General features: G+C 36.9%; 1 protein-coding gene across 7 annotated transcripts in view; it reads right to left on the bottom strand.

The window, feature by feature from the left end:
• Positions 1–17,771, bottom strand: part of LOC114045195 (follicle-stimulating hormone receptor) — a 270,986-nt gene that overhangs the window by 62,340 nt on the left and 190,875 nt on the right. For 4 of the 7 annotated variants that reach the window (XM_027865046.1, XM_027865040.1, XM_027865042.1 and 1 more), the window contains 2 exons: positions 12,575–12,646; positions 4,184–4,261 (listed from right to left, as the gene is read on the bottom strand). The exons of 1 other annotated variant lie outside the window; for it this stretch is intronic. In XM_027865046.1, coding sequence (XP_027720847.1) covers positions 4,184–4,261; positions 12,575–12,646 — 150 coding nt within the window. Of the gene's footprint in view, positions 1–4,183; positions 4,262–11,226; positions 11,295–12,574; positions 12,647–17,771 lie in introns of those variants that run through there. 2 more of the 7 variants (XM_027865045.1, XM_027865043.1) reach the window with 2 other exon arrangements.

The raw sequence follows: 17,771 nt of genomic DNA, 5'->3' as shown, positions 1-17,771 counted from the left end.
CACCTTTACCATACCTCTCTGCATCTAGGCTGATGTGAAAAAGAGCTGGAAATATCAGGACATATATTAACCTAAATATCTTCTTTGTCTCAACTCTGTTCCCCTTGCCTAATCATCAATTCCTTCTCTCAATCATGCTTTACTGATCAATAAAAAATCAAACTTGTCTAAAGGATGACCCTCAAGAAGCTCATTTGTTTTCAAGATGCTGCCTTCTACCTGGGCTACTCTGAGCAGTCAGAAATGCTGAAAATCAATGTACCCCTGGGTTTAATCCCACTCAATCCCAATTGCCTCCCCCTCCCCCCCTGTAAAAAAGGAAAGAAAAAGAAATGCTGAAAATCAAGGGAATTTCTCTTCTGGGCCAATTAAGAGAGATCGCGTGCTGTGGTAGAAACAATTACAGATTCAATGCTAAATGGGACCTTATAGAACTTCTAGTCCATCCCTCTCCTTTTACATGTAATGAGGGTCTGATCCATGTGCAGCCACCACTAGCTTCCTAAGATGGTATCTTCACATGGAGGACTTTAGGGAGCTGTTTACGAGAAAGTTGTGTTGACTGAAGCATGCTTGGACATTCTGTAACTGGTTCCAGGTAGTCTACCATGTTGGGAGGAGAACTGTGGCCTTCAAAAGGCCCTGAGGCAGCATTGGTCAAGTTTCTCTTGCACCTTCATTCACAGGGTCTGGTAAGACCCATCAGTTAAGAGGAAGAGCCATGAGATCTTCCTTTCCTCAGGCTATATGTGTCACCCCCCCCCCAAAAAAAAACCCAACCCAAAAACAAACAACAAAAATGAAAAACAAAAAAAACAGACTTTGTTGGATTTTTCTCAATTCTTTTCTGTTTCAGAGAGTAGAGTTTCAGACTGGGAATATGAGACACAAGGGTCCAGAAATCCAGTAATCTAGATGCCCTGAGAAGCAAGGAGCAAACCTTTGGAATGAAATTTGGGAATCCAACCCAGAAGAAGATGGCAGTTTACCTTTGGATGTGAACTTGGTAGGATCACTGCTATGCAGGATCTGAACTAGGGTTCAAATAGAATCCATTCCTCCTCCCAGAGAAAGAGGATATGTAGGGGAAGATTATGACCATGAGGTGTTGGAGAACATGTATATATATCTATTATTAATATATCTTTGAAGTAAATATTCCTTTGTAAAAATTATCTGAGGTTAAGCTCACAAATGGAATTAGGGTACTAATCCATAGTTGGGGAACATGGCTGATGATGGCTCAAACCATTGAAAAATAAAATTCCCCAACCCCTTCAGGGTACAAAGGGAGATCAAATAGGTTAGACCCTGTGAAAGTAGAGCTAGAGTATACCATGTCACATAAGATGAGGAAATTGAGGCCTAGGTTATGACAAAGGGAGAACTGCTACCCAAGTCCTTACATACTAAACCCAAGGCATTTCCATTGTATCACCATGCTTCTAACTGAATTGGAATGGGAGCTACTTATTGCTCATTTCCTTTCTCTAGGCTTCAGTTCTCTCCTCTGTAAAATCAGGGGGTTGGACTAGATTTCCAAAGCCTATTCCTAATCTAAATTATACTATGGTCATTAGAGTTCTTGCGGGGGGCAGTGAAAAGGATATTAGATTTGGAATCAGAGGAATTGAGTTCAAATTCTGACCCTACCACTTACTACATCTGTGACCTTGGGCAAATCATTTCACCTCCCTTGTCTTCAATTTCTTAATCTATAAAATGAAAGAGATAAGATGACCCATTAAGGCCCTTTCCAGTTCTAAATTGATAATCCTTTGATCCTGATGAGTAAGGTAAAAGTAAGTTGAACCTAAAAAGAATCTCGTTAACTAAGATTTTTAAAGAATCTTTGAATATTTTGAAAGTAAATTATTGAGTTCATCAGTATTGTTCACCCCCTCGTAAAAGACAGAAAAATCAGAAGCAGGGTGCAACTTACTTTTTGAGACATTCTGGCAAATTAGCCAGTTTGCCCATCCAAAGGGAGCCAGATATTCCCTAGAGTGTAAATTAGTCATTAGCTCTTTCAAACCACTAGAGCAGAAAAGCAATAACTTGCTAAAATATACTCCCATGACCTAAGAAAATTACAACCAGGGAGCACTTTATGGCTCAGGAGACTCTGAATCAGTGGGCTACACCAACTCTTTGTTGCCATGTGGCGGTCATTGACCCAACAATATACCAGTAGGTTTTTTTTTTTAAATGAGATGTAGCTCTCTAAAGGTACCAGCCTTCACCTAAGATGAGATTGCTTGCTGGAAAAGCTGCTTTATGACATCTTTTAGGGATAGAAGTAGTCTGGCAGTAGGCTGAAAGTGAGACCAATCTGCTAGGAAAATGCCCTGGATACTTTTTCCAATCCCTAGAGACTGTTCCTAGGAGGACTTAAGCCATTTAGGTCAGCATTCCTTGGGACTCTGTGGTATAATCTTCACCTTTTTCCATACAGGATCTCTCACTGTAAGGGAGGAAAAAAAACAAAAAAACAAACAACAACTTCTTCCTTCTAGTTCTTATCTCCTGTTAGTTTCTCCTCTTCTCAAGCTGGGACGAAGAACAACTGTGATTGTATTTGTGGCCAGTCTGGCCTTGTCAAAGGGCTATAACACAACAAATGGCATTTAGGAAAAGGGAGAAGTTTTAGGGATGCAAGGATGGAAACTTATTCAGGCCCCTTCAAGCAAATTATAATCCAATAGGAGGGATAGGATAGGTGCATAAGTAAATGATAACTGGAAGTCAAATGTGATGTGAGTAAAGGAGAAGTCTTGTTGAAGTGCTATGAAGATTTGGGTGGGATGGAGAGGTTATTTTCAATAGGGTAGGGGAGAGGGTAGACTCAGAAAGGCTCCGTAGAAAAGGTGGTACCTGAGCTTGGCATTGCAGAGAGAAAAGTATTTGAATGGGAAGTTGAGGAAACTGAGGCAGACAGCATTTCAGTGGTTCGCTCAGGGTTACACAGCTAGTGAGTATCTGAGGACAAATTTGAACTCAGGTCTTTACTGTCTGCTCAAAGGCATGATTGTGTGATGAAATCTGGAGTTTAAGGAACTGTAAGTAGGTCAGTTTGTTTGGAACACAGTGCAAGAAAGGGGAGGGATAAAAAGCTGGACCAGAGACATTGTGGATGGATTTAAATGCTAGGCTGACTACGTTGTATTTATTTTATCCCAGAAGTAATAGAGAACCATTGAAGATTTTAGAGGATATATTTAGTCCTGTGTCTTTTGAATAATAATCTGTCAGTTTGGGAAATGGATTAGACAGGGCAGCAATTGGGAAACAGAGAGACCGTTTAGGCTACTGCAATAGTCCAAGCTAAGATCTACTATCTACACCCTTGTTCTATTTTATTGTTCTTTTTCTAAAAGTCACTAGAACCTTGAGTTTTAAAGCAGAGATAGAAAAGAGCTTCTTCACTAGTATAATTGCAAAGTCCAGGCTCTGATCATACTTTTTTAGACAACCTTAACATTCTCCCAAATATCCTCACTAAGCTCCTAGGTGAGCCTCTTCCTTTCATGGATTCCAAACACTCCAGAGACTGCTTAGTTTGCAGCTGCTCCATGGCCCTTAGGGATCCATAAGGAGCAGGTTATTTACAAATCTGGCCCCTGGCATAGAGGATTAGAAGGTGGTTTGTTATTAACACCGTAGGAAAGACAATGAATTTTAAAAACTAAACAAAAACTAATTCAGAGAACAGAGCCAGCTCATTAGAAACATGATTGTTCCATGAAAAGAAGTCGTTTTTGTTCTCAACAACAAGGTCCAACAGTAGCTGGCCTGTGTTATTGTGAGAACACACTGCCATATCTTTCCAGACCAGCCTTTCACTTACTTTTCCTATCCAGACCATGAACATCTTTCCCTGCAATGACTGGCTTTATGCATGCATGAGTTATTCTGTCTTTGCAACAGATGTTGCATCACAGGAGACCATCATTCAAAGAGCAATTTTAAATACTTGAATTATGCCACAGAATTATAAATTATTAACATGACTCCATGTTGTGATTCTGATATGTAAAGATGGGAAATGAGGGAGACACATAGAGCAAGGAAATAATTTCAGTGGCTGGATGCCAAAGTTACAAGTCAGAAAGATGCATTTGTTATTGAGGAGAAACTGTGGTATTAAAATAGAGTTGATATATTTGATTTAAAAAAAACTTACAGGATCACACTTTCAGAACTTAGTCCTGCAAAAGAATTTCTTTCAATTGTTCGGATATTGATGTTATCTTGAATGTCTCTAAAAAGAAAAAGGAAAAAAATCAGATGTTTTTGACTACAGAGGTTATTTATCCTTCTCATGGTAATCTGGTAAACAAGGTTCTGAGTGTTTTGGTCTGAGGTCAAGCTCATTTTTTAATCATGTGGCTGCAGTAAAGGAGGATGAATTGAACATTTGGAAATGACAGCTTGCAATTTATCTGCAGGGTCATTTCTCCCCATCCATGGACTTGCAGTTATCTCATATCACTGCCATTTGAGGATTTTCTCAGCTGATTTCTCCATGTAAAGTTCTTTCTAGCAAACAAGGGTTTATCATTGCTATCTCCACAGCTGGTCTTTGTGCAGTTTGGCAAATGTGCTTATGCATCCTGCCATTTGGTAGCATTGGCCCTTTAAGAAGCTAGAAGAGGAGCCTGCTGAAAAAAAAAAAGACTCTCTTCCAGGGAACAGGCCAAGCCTGGCAAATCATGGGACATTTAGTTGCTAGTTTCTGGCTTTCTTTTGGCTTCTTTTGACACAGTGATCCTGTTCTAGCTGCCTTGGTCTGACCTCTGACACTGACCTTGAGTCATCATAGGTCCTTTGGAATTGTCTTAGAACACTGTATTGATCAGAGTAGCTAAGTCATTCACAGTTGATCATAGTACAATATGGCTGTTACTGTGTATAGTGTTTTCCTGGTTCTGCTCACTTCACTTTGTGTCAGTTCGTGTAAGTCTTCTCAAGTTTTTCTGAAACCACCTTGTTCATCATTTCTTATAGCCTATGATAGTACTCCATCACAATCATATACCACAACTTGTACAGCTATTTCCCTAATTGATGGGCATCCCCTCAATTTCCAATGTTTTGCTACCACAAAAGGAACTGCTATAAATATTTTTGTCCATATAGTTACTTTTTCTTTTTCTTTGATCTCTTTGGGATACAGACCTAATTGTGGTATTGCTGGGTCAAAAGGTATGCACAGTTTTATGGTTCTTTGGGCTCAGTTCTCAATTGCTTTCCAGAGCAGTTGGATTAAATCACAACTCTACCAGCAGTGAATTAGTCTTACAACTTTTCCATATCCCTTCCAACATTTGGCATTTTCCTTTCTGTCATATTAGCCAATCTGATGGGTGTGAGGTGGTATCTCAGAGTTGTTTTAATGTGCATTTCTCTAATCAATATTGGTTTAGAACTTATTTAGAATTTATAGATTTTAGATTTTTATATGACTATAGGTAGCTTTGCTTTCTTCTTCTGAAAACTGCCCGTTCCTTTCCTTTGACCATTTATCGATGGGAAAATGACTCAGTTCTCTATATATTTGAGAAAGGAGGCTTTTATCAGAGAAACTTGCCATAAACTACACTCCCTTTCCCCGCCCCACTTTCTGCTTTTCTTCTAATCTTGGCTGTAATGTTGTTGTTTGTACAGAACTTTTTAATTTAATGTAATGAAAATTATCCATTTTATTTCCCATGATCCTCTCTATCTCTTGTTTGGTTGTAAATTCTTCCCTTATCCATAGATCTGGCAGGTAAAATTTTTCATGCTCCCCTCATTTGCTTATGATATTCTTTATGTCTAATTCATGTACCCATTTTGACAATATGGTGTGAGACATTGGTCTATACCTAGTTTCTACCAAACTGCTTTCCAGTTTTCCCAGTAGCATTTGTCAAATAGTGAGTACTTGTCCCAACAGCTTGGATTTTTTGCATTTATCAAACACTAGATTACTATGGTCATGTACTACTATGCATTGTGCACCTAATACATTCCACTGATCTACCACTCTATTTCTTAGCCAGTACCAGATTACTTTCATTACTGCTGCTTTGTAATATAGTTTGAAATCTGGTACTGCTAGGCTGCCTTCTTTCTTTCTTTTTTTCATTAATTCCCTTTATATTCTTGACATTTTAAAGTTCTTCCAAATGAATTTTGTTATTATTTTTTCTAGTTTTACAAAATAGTTTTTGGTAGTTTGATTGGTATGGCATTAAATAAGTAAATTAATTTGGGTAGAATTGTCATTTTTATTATACTGGTTCCAATTACCCATGAGCAACTAATATTTCTCCATATTGTATAGATCAATCTTTACTTGTGTGAAAACTGTTTTATAATTGTGTTCATAAAGTTCCTGGGTTTGTCTTGGCAGATAGAATCCCAAGTATTTTAGATTGTCTGCAACTATTTTAAACAGAATTTCTCTTTTATCTCTTGCTGCTGGGTTTTGTTGGTTATATATAGTATATATGCATGTATTATATATGTATATATATATGAATGAATGCTAATAATTAATGTGGGTTCATTTGTTATCCTGCAGCTTTGCTAAAGTTGTTAATTGTTTCAATTGTCTTTTTAGTTGACTCTCTAGGTTTCTCTAAATGTACCATCATATTGAAAATAGTAATAGTTCTGTTTCCTAATCGCCTATTTTTTCCTTCAATTTCTTTTTTCTTTCTTATTACTATAGCTAGCATTTGTAGTACAATATTGAATAATAGTCATTATAATAAACATCCTTGCTTCATCCTGATCTTATTTTGAAAGCTTCTAGTTTATCCTCATTACAGATAATGCTTGCTCTTGCTTTTAGATACTACTTATCATTTTAAGAAAAGCTCCACTTATTCCTTTGCTTTCTAGTGCTTTTTTTTAAATATAGGAACGAGTGCTGTATTTTGTTAAAAGGTTTTTCTCCATTGATATAATCATGTGATTTTTATTGTTTATTATTATTGATCTGGTTAGTTCTGTTGATAGTCTTCCTAATATTGAACAAGTTATGCCTTCCTGGTATAATTCTTAGCTGGTCACAGTGTATGATCTTTTTGACATACTGCTATAATCTCCTTGCTAGTATTTTATTTTAAAAATTTGCATCAACATTCGTTAGGAAAATTCATTAGGTCTATTTCTCTACTTTTGCTCTTCTTGATTTAGGTATCAGTACCATATTTGTGCCATTAAAGGAATTTGGTAGGACTCCTTTTTTGTTTATTTTTCTATTAGTTCATTTAGTATTAGAATTCATTGATCTTTAAATGTTTGGTAGACTTCACTTGTTAATCCATTTAATCCTGGGGATTTTTTCTTAGGGAGCTCATTTGTGACTTGTTCAATTTCATTGTCTAAGATAGGGTTATTTAAGTTTTCTATTTCCTCTTCTGTTAATCTGTATAATTTATATTTTTATAAATATTCATCCATTTACTTAGATTGTCAGATTTATTGGCATATAATTTGGCAAAATAGTTCCTAATAATTGGTTTAATTTTTCTTCACTGGTGATGCATTCACTTTTTTTTTATTTTTGATACCAGTAATTTGGTTTTCTCCTTTTTTAAATCAAATTACTGAATTGTTTATTTATTGTATTTTTTCCATAAAACCAGCTCCTAGTTTTATTTATTAGGTCAATGGCTTTCTTACTTTTAATTTTATTAATCTCTCTTTTGATTGTCAGAATTTCCAATTCGGTTTTTAATTGGAGGTTATAATTTGTTCTTTTTCTGTTTTTTTTTGAAATGTCCAATTAATTGATCTGCTCATTCTCTATTTTATTGATGTAAGCATTTGGAGATATAAATTTCCATCCAAGTACTGCTTTGTCTGCATCCCACAAATTTTTGTATGTTGTGCCATTGTTGCCATTCTCTTTAATGAAATTATTGATTATTTATATGATTTATTCTTTAATGCACTGATTATTTAGGATTAGATTATTTAGTTCTGAAATAATCTTTAATCTATGTTTCCATGGCCCTTTATTGCATATCATTTTTTATTGTGTTATGGTTTGAAAACGGTGAATTTGATATTTCTACCCTTGTATATTTGATTGTTAAGTTTTTATGCCTAATACATGGTAAATTTTTGTGAAAGTGCCGTGTACAGGCAAGAAAAAGGCATTCCTTTCTATTCCCAATCAATTTTCTCCAGAGTTCTATCATATCTAACTTTTCTATAATTCTATTTATCTCTGTAACTTCTTTCTTATTTATTTTATAGTCAGATGCATCTAGTTCTGAGAAGGGAAAGTTGGGGTCCCCCACTAGTATAGTTTTATTGTCTTTTTCCTTCTGTTAGCCATTTAACGTCTCTTTTAAGAATTTGTATGCTATGCCATTTGGGGCATTTATGTTTATTATTGATATTACTATATTGTCTATGGTACCTTTTAGCAAAATGCAATTTCCCAGATTGTCTCTTTTAATTAAGTCTATTTTTGCTTTTGCTTTGTCTGAGATCATGATTACTACCCCTGCCTTTTTTATTATCTCAGCCTGAAGCACAATAGGTTCTATTCTAGACTGTTATATTTACTCTTTGTGTGTCCCTCTGTTTCAAGTGAGTTTCTTGTAAACAACATATTGTTAGATTCTGGTTTCTAATCCATTCTGTTATCCAATTCTGTTTTATGGGTGAGTTCATCCTATTTACATTCCCAGTTATGATTACTGTGTATTTCTCTCCATCTTATTCACATCCCCCATTTATCCTTCTCTATTTCTTTTTACCCTGTCCCTCTTCAAAAGTCTGTTTTGCTTCTGACCACTTAATCCACCTCTCTTAATCTGCTCTCCCTTAATTGCCTCCCTTAATCTACTCTCCCTTCTATCAGACCTCTCCTTCACCCACTTATCCCCTTCTCCTACTTACCTGTTGAGTAAGATAGTTTTTATACTCTATACTTTTCTATACTCAACCCAATGTGAATGTTATTCCCTTTTTGAACCAATTCTGATAAGAGGAAGGTTTAAACATTGCCCACATCCCTGCCCCCTCCACTGGAAAAGCTCTTCCTTGCTTACCTCTTTTATGTTGGATGATTTTCCCAATTCTTTCTCTACTTCCTTCTTTCTCCCAGTGCTTCCTTCTCTCTCACACTTTAATTTTATTTTGAGATCATCCCACCATAGTCAATTTATACTCATATGTCTCTGTCTATGTAGAATCCTTCTAACTGCCATAATAAAGTTCTTAAGAGTTACAAGTATCATCTTCCCATGTAGGAATGTAAACAGTTTAACTATGTTAAGTCCCTTATGATTTCTCTTTCATGTTTACCTTTTTATGCTTCTCTGGAGTCTTGTGTTTAAATTTCAAATTTTCCATTCAGCTCTTATCTTTTCATCAGGAATGCTTGAAAGTCTCTACTTCATTAAATATCCATTTTACCCCCTGAAGGATTATACTCAGTTTTGCTGAGTAGGTTATTCTTGGTTGTAATTCTAGTTCCTTTGCCTTTTGAAATATCATATTTCAAGCCCTCCACTTCTTCAATGTGGAAGCTGCTAAATCTTGTGTGATCCTGACTGTGACCTCATGATATTTGAATTATTTCTTCCTGGCTGCTTGCAATATTTTCTCCTTGAAATGGGAGCTCTGGAATTTGGCTATAATATTGCTGAGGGTTTTTATTTTGGGATCTCTTTCAGGAGGTAATTGGTGGATTCTTTCAGTTTCCATTTAACTCTCTGGCCCTAGGATATGAGGGCAGTTTTCCTTGATAATTTCTTGAAATATAGTGTCTAGGTTCTTTCCTTGGTCATGGCTTTTAGGTAGTCCAATAATTCTTAAATCATCTCTCCTCCTTGATCTATTTTCTAGATTGTATTTTTCAGATATTTCATATTTTATTCTATTTTTTTCATTCTTTCAACTTTGTTTTATTGTTTTTTGATGTCTCAGGGAGTCATTAGCTTCTACTTGCCCAATCCTAAGTTGAAAGGAATTATTTTATTCAGTGACTTTAAATATCTCTTTTCCCACTTGGACAATTCTGCTTTTTAGAGTTGTCTTCAGCAAATTTCTGTGCCTCTTTTACAATTAGGCCAATTTTATATTTATTTTTTAAGGCTTTATTTCTTCTATTTTTTTTATGCTTGTTTCCCCAAGTTGTTGACTCTCTTTTCATAGTTTTCTTGCATCACTTTCCTTTTTACTCCAATTTTTCTTCTTATTTGATTTTTAAAATCTTTTTTGAACTATTCTAGGAATTCTTATTTGACTTGTGTCCAATTCACATCCTTTGCTTTGTGGCTTTGCTTGTAGCTGTTTTGACAATGATGTCTTCTATTGAGTTCATGTCATGATCTTTTCTGTCACCATAGTAGCTTTTTATGGTAAAGGTTTTGTTGTTGTTGTTTGCTCATTCTTCTATTCTATTTCTTGACTTTAAACTTTTTTCTTAAAGCTGGACTAAGGGACACTGTCCCAAGCTCCAGGCTTTTTGATGCTGCTGTTTTCTCAAGTAGGTCAGGGGGTCTGTGTTCCTGGCCTGTGCTCTGGTCTTTACACAGGAAGGGACCTTGCTCTCCTGTAGCTGCAAGTGCTACTGCTCCTCTTGGCCCTGGAGCTGTGACCAGGCCTGCTATTCTGCTGTAGTTGAAAGCACTAGTGATCCTTTCTGCCTTGGAACTGTGACTAGGGCTTCTGTTCCCCTGTCGTCACTTGGTCACTAAGTTTAATGCTCTTCTTCAACCTGGTACTGTAACCCAGAACTGCATATGAGGAATATAACAGGGTCCTCTACCCAGTGCCAGCAAAGGGTCCCCTACAAACTCTTTCTGACCAGTTGTCCAACCCCTCACCATCTTTAGGCTGAGAGCTCCTAGAGCTGCTGCTGCCACTGTTACAAATACCTTTTAGGCCTGCTGCTGGTATTACCAGGCCATCATTGACTCTGGCATCCCAGACCCCTCCTACAGACCTTCTAAGTTATTTTGGGCTGGCAAAATGTCTCATCCTGACCTTTTGTTGGATTTGACTTGAGACATATTTTAGTTGTTTGGAGGAGAGCGATGGGAGAGTTCAACTAAGTTGCTGCCTGTATTTTGCTATCTTGGCCTCCTTACTATTAATTTATTTACTCTAGTTTCTGCTTCAAGGCAATAACCAAAGTTATTGCTTTGTATAAATAGATGAATTAGCTTCTTATATGATGCAATATAAGCAGTACAAGAAAAATATCTTTACCCAAAGCCTTTCTCCAACCTCCAATTCTTCTCCCCTAACCTGTCAAAGTGCTTCATGGATTGGAAATTAATGGAATTAGAATCAGAATTTCCTCAGTGGCTGTCCCTATACAGAAGAAAAAAAAATGACTTTGACAACTTACTCAAAAAGTATTCTTTGCTTGAAGATCTCCAGTGAAGGGAAATCACTTTCCCTGAAGCAGCCCATCCCATTTAAGGTCAGCTCTAATGGTTAGGAAGGTTTTTCTGATATCAAGTCACAATTTGCTTCTTTGCAACTTTTACTTATGTCTCCCAGTTCTGCTTTCTGGGGCCAAGCCACCAAGTTTAATCTCTCTTTTCTTTGATAACCCTTAAAACACTGAAACACAACCAGCATGTCCACCGCACCCTCAATCTTCTCTTCTACAGGATAAACTTGTCCAGTTCTTTTGACCATAACACCTTTGGACCTTCTCCAATGTATCAATGAACTTCTTAAAATAAAGTGCCCCTCCTAATGTTATCTACCAGGCCAGAGAGCAACAGGAGTATCACGGCCTTATCCCTGGAAGCTATGTTTCTCTTCATGACGTCTAAAAATTAACTGTCGGTTTTTCTCATCCCATATCACCTTGTTATAATTTACTGAAGCCCTCAGATTTGGGGTCATGGTGATGTGGTGGTAAGCATTACCCTGTCCAGGCTCCTCTTTTCAAATGTGAATTTATTTCAAGAGGCAAACTCACTAAACTCTTAATATCCCTACTTGATAGAATTAATCAGTTCCTGGCAACCCTTGACTAGAGAGTTAGCAAGAGTTCAAAGACTAAAGGGTTGCCAACTTCCTGATTCTCTTTTTGTATGGAAAGGTAGGTTGTAGGAAAAACATAGGAAATCCCCAACACCTTAAAGATTTTTTTGAAAGTTTTCTCTAGTTTAGGACAACTAGTCCAAAACACCTGGTATATTGGGGGGAGTTTTTTTTGGGGGGGGTAGATAGTGGAAGGCTCAGAAAGGGAAGGAGGAATGTTTGTCTAGATGGCTCCTAAGGTCCCTTCCAACTCTAAATGTCCAATCCCAGGAACACAAACTCTAACTACTTCCCTCTCTTGTTGGAGGCTAGTCCTTATCACAACATCCTACTGAATAACAGGCTGAATGCTACCAACAGGGAATAACTGGACTTCCTGTGAAACACAAGTGTATTGCTCCCTCCCTTTACCTCTACACACCAACACAGTGCAGGACTATGTGATTAAGGGGTGGCCCAGAATGACTATGCAAATTACCAGGCCCAATGACTGCTGGGTAAAAACAGCTACTGCGTAAACTGTTGGAAACAATTTAATTAAAAAAAAGAAACTTACAGTAAAACCTTTTGGAGAGATTGAATCTTATAAACAGCAGGCAAATGCTTAATACCAGTATTTGATATTAACCTAGAGAGGGAGAGAAAAGGAAAAAGAACAAATGAGACAGGGTAGCCTAACTATTGACAGCTAATGTTTGTTTTTTTTTTTTTTTTGTGGTTTTAGGATATTGGTCTTGATAATCAGGAATACCAGCCAGAAAAATTGTAAATATTAGAATAGATTTGAGGTATGCCAAAATTAGGTTTTCCATTTTAAATCTGTAACGAAGGGTCCAGATGAAGTAGAAAATTCCATAGAATGAAGTGCTGGGTTTTTAACTTGAGTGGAGGGGGACATGTTCCTGAAATACAAGAAAATCAATGAGTGACTGTATACAGTTTTGACATAAAGGGTCATGATGGACCAGAAGATGGAGATGCATCAGTAAGTGGTACATTCTTTGCCAAACCATCTCTTATGCTCAACTTTCTCATTATCAATGGGTACTGCTATCCTTCAGGGCCTGAAGATATTAGGGTAAGGGTACAGAATCCTGCCAACTTGGCCCTAACTCCTACTATTCTGTACATTTATCCCATATATTAAGCTTTCAACTTCATATCAAAAAGATATAGGGGAAAATTGTGGACATTTCTTTGCCAAGAAATATTTTTGCCCAGAACGTAGTTTATATATGTAATCCCAGTTTACACAGACAAAAAACAATTTGGATATTGTCATTATGTATTTAAGAGAAGTAAAACAGAATCTTATGGGAAAGTAGTTCATTTTTTTTATCTGGAAAGAGTTAACTGCTGTGGCTAGAAAGACTGTATGATGTAGACAGAAAGAATCAGGAGCGTTTTTCCTGAAAAGACTTGAATAGTTAACTAGTTGTCACCTTGTGAGACATTAATTGAGTGAGTTAACTGTTATCTCTGGAGGACTCTTTGTCTTCTTATACCTTATCTATTCCCACCTCCACCCCAATACTCTCTGATATAGTGACACTGATTGCTGCTCTTTGAATAAGATATTCCATCTCATGACTTTGGGATCTTTCACTGACTGTCCCCTCTGCCTAGCATACTCTCCCTTCTCATCTCAGTGCTGATTTACCTGGCATCCTTCAAGTCCCCACTAAAATCTTGCCTTCTTCAGGAAGCCTTTCCTTATTGCCATTAATTCCAGTGCCTTCTCATTGTTGATTATTTTGAATTAATTCTGACTATATCTTTTTTGTTCACATAGTTCACTGCATGTTGTCTCCTCCAACAGACTGTGAATTTCTTGAGAGAGCATAAACTTTTTTTTTTACCTTTCTTTGTATCCCCAGAACTTAGCACAATACCTATTACATAGTAGGTGCTTAATAAATGTTAGTTGCTGATTGCGTTTAACTCTCTTTATTTCAAGAAAGCTTTCTCTATAGAAGAGTTTTTGTGAAGAAATTTTAACTGCTGCCCTGAGAAAACGGAATTGTTGTTGGTCTGTGGTTCCTTTGGTTATGGAGAAATCAACATTTGTAGCTGATGTTTTGAAGAGTGATGTAAAGAAGGTTTGAAAGACATAGTTTCTGGGTAATTAATCCCTTTATTAATCAAGCTAGCGTATAATTAATAAAAGGGGTCAGTGACACTTTCGAATGCTAAAGACCACTCATGGAACCCACTCAACACTTATATGCCTTTGGAAGAGAGGGTGTTCCTGAGGCGGGCAATGAACTCTGATTGGTTAATAATCAATGAGAAGAATGACTATTATAATGAAAGGTGGATCTATTCTAATAAGGGACTGAGGGACATGGCAAGGGATCACTCAATCTTGGACAAGGAGACTCACCTCTTAACCAAATTACTCCTGCCCAGGTAGGGAAATCTACACAAAAGGAGGGCCACCTCTGTTCAGACCTGGCTGAATGGAACAAAATGGGCTCGAATTCATCTTGGATTAAATCCTTTGTAAAGTTCTCTAGTTGGGTGGGATGTTCTGTCCCAGGATCAAAAAGCATGTACCCAAGAGTTTGGGTAATCTTATCCATCAACAATGCCCTTCAGTTCAATGTAATTCAATAATTGATTATTAATATGTGAAGAAATAATCATTTCTCTCAGAGGTGACTCTTCTTATTAACTTTCTCAGAGTCCATACATTATTGAAAGGTTAATTAATTTCTTTCCTTTATGAGTTAATTAATTCGTTAATAAATGACAGCTCATATAGTAGGATTTTAAGCTTGACCACTTTATGCATAGCCTACATAGAGGAATTACCCCTTAGTCTACTACTTGACTCATTATCATATTAATTCTCACCATTCCAAATTCTAAGGTAATTCAGAAGTGTATTTGAATGTATTCTTATAGATTACTGAAACTTAAACTTCTTTTTCTCATTATTCAATCAGCTCTGAGTTACCATCCCAAGCTTATTATGTGCATTTACTCAATAAATTGGAGGAACTTCTTTTCCCATAAGTCACTGCACATTTCTCTATCCCTCTCTATAAAAATCTTTCAATCTTCTAGATTTAAATAAACATCAAAGTTACTGGCTGAACAATTTATTAGCACTGTAACAAATAATAAAATAGACATAAACAATTATTTGCGATGTTTCAGTTGTGAAAAAGGTCACAACCTGAGTTGTCACTGCCAGTTTCAAATTGTTATTACTTTTAGAACAGTTATTCCATTCAGCTCACAGGATAAATGTCTCTCAAAGTCTTTCAGAGATTCTCTTTATAAAGCTCTTTTGCAAAATTAACTTTAGGAGAGTTCTCTCAGGAAAAAAGTTCTATTTGTCCTTTTTTTCTATACCTCATACTTTTCTCTTTAGTCTTAATGATATCTCTAGAATTTCAGTTTAATGTCCATTCTCCTCACATACTCTTCATAGAATAAAAGTCTCTCAATCCCTTTTTAGATAATAGTTAAAACTCAGTCTCTTAACAGATGATTGTTCAAATTCTCAGTCTTCTCACAGACCTTATAGAACAGAGTTAAAATTCATATATTCCCAATTACTCCCTGAGTAATGGCCATTAAAAATTGTCACTCCTCAAGATTCCAAGGGTTTTTAAAGATACAATGAGAGTATCAGTGGGATCTGTGGGAGGGGCTATTGGATCTGATATTACAGTAACTGCATTGATGTTTGTGCCTATGAACCCAGTGTTTGGGATTGAGAGAGTACAGAAAATTTATGGGTTTTTATAAACCAGGGATAAGTTTTGGAACTAATCAATTGATGAAGTTCTATATTTGTGGTGGCTTATGAGCAGATGCTTTTTAATTACTTTTGAACCATATTTGAGAGAATTAACATGGAAATGAGTCAAGTAACAGCCTGATGAGTGGGGGTTTGTTGTGTTCGTCTCAAAGCAGTTAAAAGCAATTCAGATACCACTGCCTTAAGGTAGTGGTATCAAACTCAGATAGAATCTAGGGCCACTAATCCATATATAAGGATCCTGGTGGGTTTCATGTTAACTTAGATAACTACATATTAATATTATCTATTTTTATTGTATTTTTATTTCATCAAATATTTCCCATTTGCATTTTAATCTGGACTAGGCCTCACTTGTGGGCCTCATACCCATCTTTGCCTTAAGTCATCACTATACTCCCATCCCCCATGGGATTGTTACATGTGAGTTAGGAAAGAAGAAAACAAAATTAAACAAAGCTCTGTTACGTGTAGGTATAGCAAAAACCCATATTTCGTGGACATAACAGAAGTTAGACTAGGTAAATATCAGGAGTCTACTTCTGACCAAGCTTTCATGGGATACATCCATTCTACTCCACTGACCCTCAGACAACTTGAGAAACACTATCTTGACCTGGTTAATGCATACCAGAACTAATTGCATTACTACTTGTTTGGCACTTAGTCATGGTAATAATGAGTGGTATTTAACTTTTTATAAGTGTGTGTGTGTGTGTGTGTGTGCGTGTGTGTGTGTGTGGTGTGTGTGTGTGAGAGAGAGAAAGAGAGAGAGAGAGGGAGGGAGGGAGGGAGAGAGAGAGGGAGAGAGAGAGAGAGAGAGAGAAAGGGAGAGAGAGAGAGAGAGAGATGTCTTGCTAAATTTTATTTCCTAGCTGAACTTGGATAATTAATTTCCTTATGTGTAGAGAGGTGGTATGGGCTAGATGACCCCCGAGGTCCCTTCCAGCCCTTGATCTATGATGTATTAAACATGACAAAGTCCAGGATCATGTTGTTTATTTCTCTGTACCCCCTGTAGTGCCCAGTAGCACCATGGGCTTGATAAATCTCTTCCTGGTCAGTTGAAGTGCCCCAAATATCCCTTACTCGCCTCATAATTTGTTATAGGTCTGTCACGAGTAAAGCTATGTAACCCAACGTTCTTCACATAGGTTATCACAGGACTGGAAGAGACCTCAGAATTACCTAGTTCAAGCCATAGTTGAACAAGTCTAGTCTATAAACACTTCAATAGCCAATAAACATTGGTTAAGCACCTACTATGCACCAGGCATCGTATGAAGCACTGAGGATAAAAATACAAAAAGAGAAAGTCCCTGCTCTCGAGGAGTTTATGATGTAATTGGGGAAAATAAAACAAAAGGAAGCTGAAAAGTAGGAATATGGAGGAGAAGGGACCAAATTTAGGGGTGTGGTAAGGTCAGAAAAGTTCCAAAGTAGTGCCCCTAGATGAGAAATGAGAGGTATCTGAGCTGGTTTCTCTCCTTAAATGGTATTAAATGGAATTCATGATCCCACCCTCAAATCGGAGAGACAGAGGGTAATGAGGAGATGGAGTCCCAAGGAAAGATGATGAGCTTATCCCAACAATGAGCTTCCTGTGGCATGATGGAAAAATCAGAGAAATGCCAAAGGAGAATGTCCTCTGTATGAGGAGAAAGGAGGATCTCCTTTACAAGATACCTAAAGAATAGTCAGGTTTTGCTTAAAGACCTCTAGTGAGGGAGAACTCATAGCCCCAGAAAACAGTTCTTTCCATTTGCTGATAGTTCTGTTAGAAACTTTTACTTTATGTCGAATCATAAATCTGTCCATTGAAATTTGCGCTCATTGTTTCTAGTTCTTCCTACTGGATTTAATTACAACAACTCTAATCATTCTTCTGTGGGATAACCTGTCTCAAATTTTGTTCAATGGAAAAATTATATACCTCTATCTATCTATCTATCTATCTATCTATCTATCTATCTATCTATCT

Source organism: Vombatus ursinus, unplaced genomic scaffold, assembly GCF_900497805.2.
Source record: "Vombatus ursinus unplaced genomic scaffold, bare-nosed wombat genome assembly UNPS02014778.1, whole genome shotgun sequence".
NCBI lineage: Eukaryota > Metazoa > Chordata > Mammalia > Diprotodontia > Vombatidae > Vombatus > Vombatus ursinus.
Note: the sequence above shows the minus strand (reverse complement) of the source record. Positions and strands in the feature narration are given on the sequence as shown.